At 39.4% G+C, this 4,228-nt stretch overlaps 1 protein-coding gene across 1 annotated transcript in view; it reads left to right on the plus strand.

The window, feature by feature from the left end:
- Window positions 1–569: 569 nt before the first annotated feature.
- ero1b (endoplasmic reticulum oxidoreductase 1 beta) overlaps window positions 570–4,228 on the plus strand; it is a gene marked incomplete in the record, with an annotated part of 60,322 nt that continues 56,663 nt past the window's right edge. The window contains 1 exon segment of the mRNA XM_014028449.1: window positions 570–1,083. Coding sequence (XP_013883903.1) covers window positions 919–1,083 — 165 coding nt within the window.

Here is a 4,228-nt window from a genome sequence, read left to right on the forward strand (position 1 = left end):
AGTATAAATAAGTATTTATATTTGTGTACAAACTGTTTAAGCCTGTGTTTTTAGGGTTATTAATGAAGTTCATGTACTCAGACTAGTAATATTTGGTGTCACAAGTTTAAGCCATGGATACTTTGTGGGTCAGAAGATAAAAAGTTTGGGAAACACTGCTATAACAGATAATTGTCATATTTTCAAATTTCCTGTCCACTTCAACATTTTTAACAAAAACACAGTGGGGCTGCCCGAGCGGCCCTACCATTGATCTGTATGACGGGGGGATTATCTGGGGCGATCTCTGAGCCAGGGTCTCTGGAAAATCCAGGTTTAATCTGATGTCTTAGTTTTGTGATGCCTCAGATTCCTCCTGAACTTCTGTTTTTTTTTTAATGACCTCCATTCATATGTAAATATACTTTATACAGAAGGCAGAATTCACATTGTTGCATCAGTAGTTTACACAAGTTGTACAATAGTTTGGGGGGGGGGGGGTATTTTATTTTGAAATTTTTGACCAGAAAACAAGTGCATGTTATTTTAATTAATGTACTTAAATGGAGTTTTGTGCTGATGTCTGTTTCTTTTAATTTGTATTTGTAAGACAGCAAAGCTGGGGAGAAGACGGGTATTTTATTTTGAAATTTTTAACCGGAAGACAAGCGCATCTTATTTATTTAACTTTCTAAAATGGAGGTTTGTTGTGCTCAAACTTGTCCAGGTCTGTTCGCTGTTCTCTCCGAGCCTGTGTGTCCTGTAGGGCAGCGGGAGGAGGACATGTAGGCTGCAGGTCAGAGCTCTAACCTCCGGCCTGTTCGGTTCATCTGTCCGGGTCCAGCCCGCGGGACACGCCACGCACCGACACCGGGCGGAAGTCCTCCCCCGTCCCGTCTGTTTTCACGGTGCCWCCGCTGACCAGCATCACACAGAGGGATGTGGAAAGTCACTGTACCGGCGGTCTGTGTTGTGTTTACGGCCTGGTTCTTAGGGAACTTTGTTCTGGCCTGGTTTCAACACAAACACTTAAGACCCCAAACGCAGCACCACGACCACCCGAACCAGATCACAGACAGCCAGGACCAGAGCTGCCTCTGCCACGTAAGTAACATCATCCTCTGGACGGGTTTCCTTTCTCCTGCCTTAAACCTACAGTTATTAAACCTACCGTTATTAAACATAACATTTATCAAACATAACATTTATTAAACCTACAGTTATTAAACATACATTTATTAAACCTACAGTTGTGCACGCAGCACGAGCTGCTGATCTTCCAGCACTTTCTAGTTGTCTGAAGTGACGTCACCGGGACGCTCACCTTCACCTGTCTCCGGTCCAAACAGGACCAGTTCATCGGTGTGTTCAGGTCACATCACGTGGGTGGAAAGTTTCTAATGACAGAAAACACAAACGCTCAGAAGACTTTAATTTACAAATCAGTCTCGTGCTGTTTTCCAGTCGATTTGGGAGTGACGTCACATCCGCATTTACCGCGGTCTGTGCTGTTTGTTTGTTTGTTTGTTTGTTTGTTTGTTTGTTTGGATTTGCGCCACCGACAGAGACTGTGAAGTCCAAAAGTTTCTTCCTGCAGCGTTGTTGGGTTTTTGTTCCGTTTTCAGGCGCGTGGTGCCTTTATATTGGCTGCACGCGCCTCGTTCAGTTTGCTGGGGATTGTAGTTCTCTGGGGAGCTCTTAACACTCTTAGTCCTTTAATTAGAACTACAAGCTGGAAGCTTCCGGTAAGAGGCGGGGTTTAGTGTGACAGCGTGCTGTTTGGGGGCGTGGCCTATGTAATGACAGCTCAGCCCATGTACTTAGAGGAAGTTTGAATTGCAGAGGCAGCAGCAGGAGGGAAGTCAGACTGGTTTAAGTTCAGGACTCAGAGCAGCATGTTGAGAGGCCTCGGTCCCGTCCTGGCGGTCCTGGCGTTTGGTGGTCTGCTGAATTCAGAGGTCAGCTGTGTCATGTCTTCTGTTTTCTAAATTAAACCATGTTTCTGAGCTGCTGCTGTCACACCGAACTTATTACAGCATCGGCAGCTTTAAAGATCTTTATCAGCAGGTTAGGTCGTATTTCTCAGAAAGTACACTTCAGATACWATGTTGTTGTTTTCTTTCAGCTGTTGCCTCTTCAGGTGTCTCCTCCAGCTCACGATCTGTGTCACCACCTGTGTGCTTTGAAATTTGTAGTTAAAAAAAACAAAATAATCAAAGGAAACTATACAGGAGAACACGAGTGTAAACTTTTACTGAAACAAATTTTAACAAAACTTTTATAGTTTTCTACATGCGACACAGAAGAAGTGTTGAATCACTGAAAACACTTTATGTGCATCATGACTTGGTTTGCATATTATTTTACTTCATGCAAATTTAGATATCAGACTTTGAGCTGTTCTGCTGCTTTCCTTTACTGTTCATTTCCAGTAGGACTGCAGGAGATCAGAGAAACTAGTGATGGGCAGTAATGTTTCATACTGTGATGATGACCAGTGGTGGGCAGCGCTAATCCAAAAATTAGCTCCGCAATTTCTAAAGTGCTCATGAAAATATTTAGGTCCGCAACTTCAAAAARGCTTATGCCGTAGAAMAATTATCGGAAGCTGATTCTAAAGCACAAGTTCAGTTTGARACTAGCTYGCAACAATTGTACAATTTATGTACAACACTGCTGACTAGTGGTGTARGAACTCTTTTACAGTTTAATCCTACAAGCACAGATTGCTGGGGATGTGATTTCCTGAAACAGACCTTTGGCTCCWGGTGTAAAAATTAYAAAGTTATTGAGGATTGCTAATTCGGCTGCTTCTTTGTCTTTTTCTTTTTTGTTGTAGATTTTTCATTAAAGAAGCATCAATAAAGTAATTTAAAAACTGTTTATTGGAAAACTGAAGNTATTTAGACGTCCTATTTTGCAAATGCTGCCTTCCTGAAATTTGGTGTGCTTGTTTGTCTTTGTGTCTATGGTGTATAATGATGTGATTGTGATGCTGTAATTCTGAGTGTTTTATGTGCTGCAGAACATGAACCTGCTGTAAAACAGCAATTATGCTGAGTCAGGTTTGATTTTTAGTAATCTTTTCCTGTTAAATCAATAAATCAAATCAAATCAAATCCCCATAGCCCTAGCCCACTGCCATATTTTTTATTTACTTTATTTTGTATTTTTATGTATTTTTTTCTATTCATTGAATGAAAAACCAGCTTCTCATTCAGAGGACATTTTGTAGAGATGTGGATATCATTTTTATCCACACCAGATTCAAATCTGACAATGGATTAAAAAAGAACCTTAAAAACCTTCAACATAACACCAAATTCATGTGATTATCTCAAGTATAAATGAAGTTCTGGATGTTTGTTTASGTGAAATCAGCTCATAATTTCTTGCTGCAAATCACAACTGAACCAATGGGGCCTTTGAGCTCATTTCARCTTATCTATTTTTGCTCATAACGTCCTTAGTATTAAAATTATCGCCATGAAGTTTTAGGAAAAGATTTACATTCTGGTCTTTGCAAAAAAACATCTTGTATCCTAAAAACAAATAAATCTTTATTGTAAAATCTAATCTAAAAGTAGTAGGGACATTATAAAATAATATTATAAGGCTCATTTTACCAAACTGCAACATTAAATCAACTTGATGTGCCTTAGAAAGCTAGGAATTGAAAACCATTTAAAAACCATGTGGACATTTGTAAACAAATCTCCTCAACCAATGACAGTGTGTGAAATGTGTCAAATGATGAAGACGAGTATCAACACACTTTGCTGACATGCAATATTCTGGAGCGAAAAGAACATACTTCAGTGTTTCAAATTTGAACAAAGGTACATAAAACAATGCTCTTCATGTTAACTTCACTCTTTAAAGGTCACTTGAAAAACTCGGATGATTGACATTGATCCTATTTTCAATTAAATAGCTCCTCAAAATMCAATGACAAAAATTAAAAACTTGAAAATGAGGCTGTAGCTACAACTCCTTGCAAAAAGTKTGGAATCACCAGTCTTGGATGAGCACTCATTCAGACATTTCATTCTGTAAAACAAACTCAGATCAAAAACATGACACAATAATGAGGTCATTCCAAAGTGCAACTTGTTGGCTTTTAGGAACACTCAAAGAAATGAAGAGAAAACTTGTGCAAGTCAGTGAATGTTACTTTTATTGACCAAGCACAGGGGGGAATATATGGAATCACTCAGTTCTGAGGAAAATGTATGGAATCACTCAATTC

Source organism: Austrofundulus limnaeus, unplaced genomic scaffold, assembly GCF_001266775.1.
Source record: "Austrofundulus limnaeus strain Quisiro unplaced genomic scaffold, Austrofundulus_limnaeus-1.0 Scaffold764, whole genome shotgun sequence".
Classification (NCBI taxonomy): Eukaryota; Metazoa; Chordata; class Actinopteri; order Cyprinodontiformes; family Rivulidae; genus Austrofundulus; species Austrofundulus limnaeus.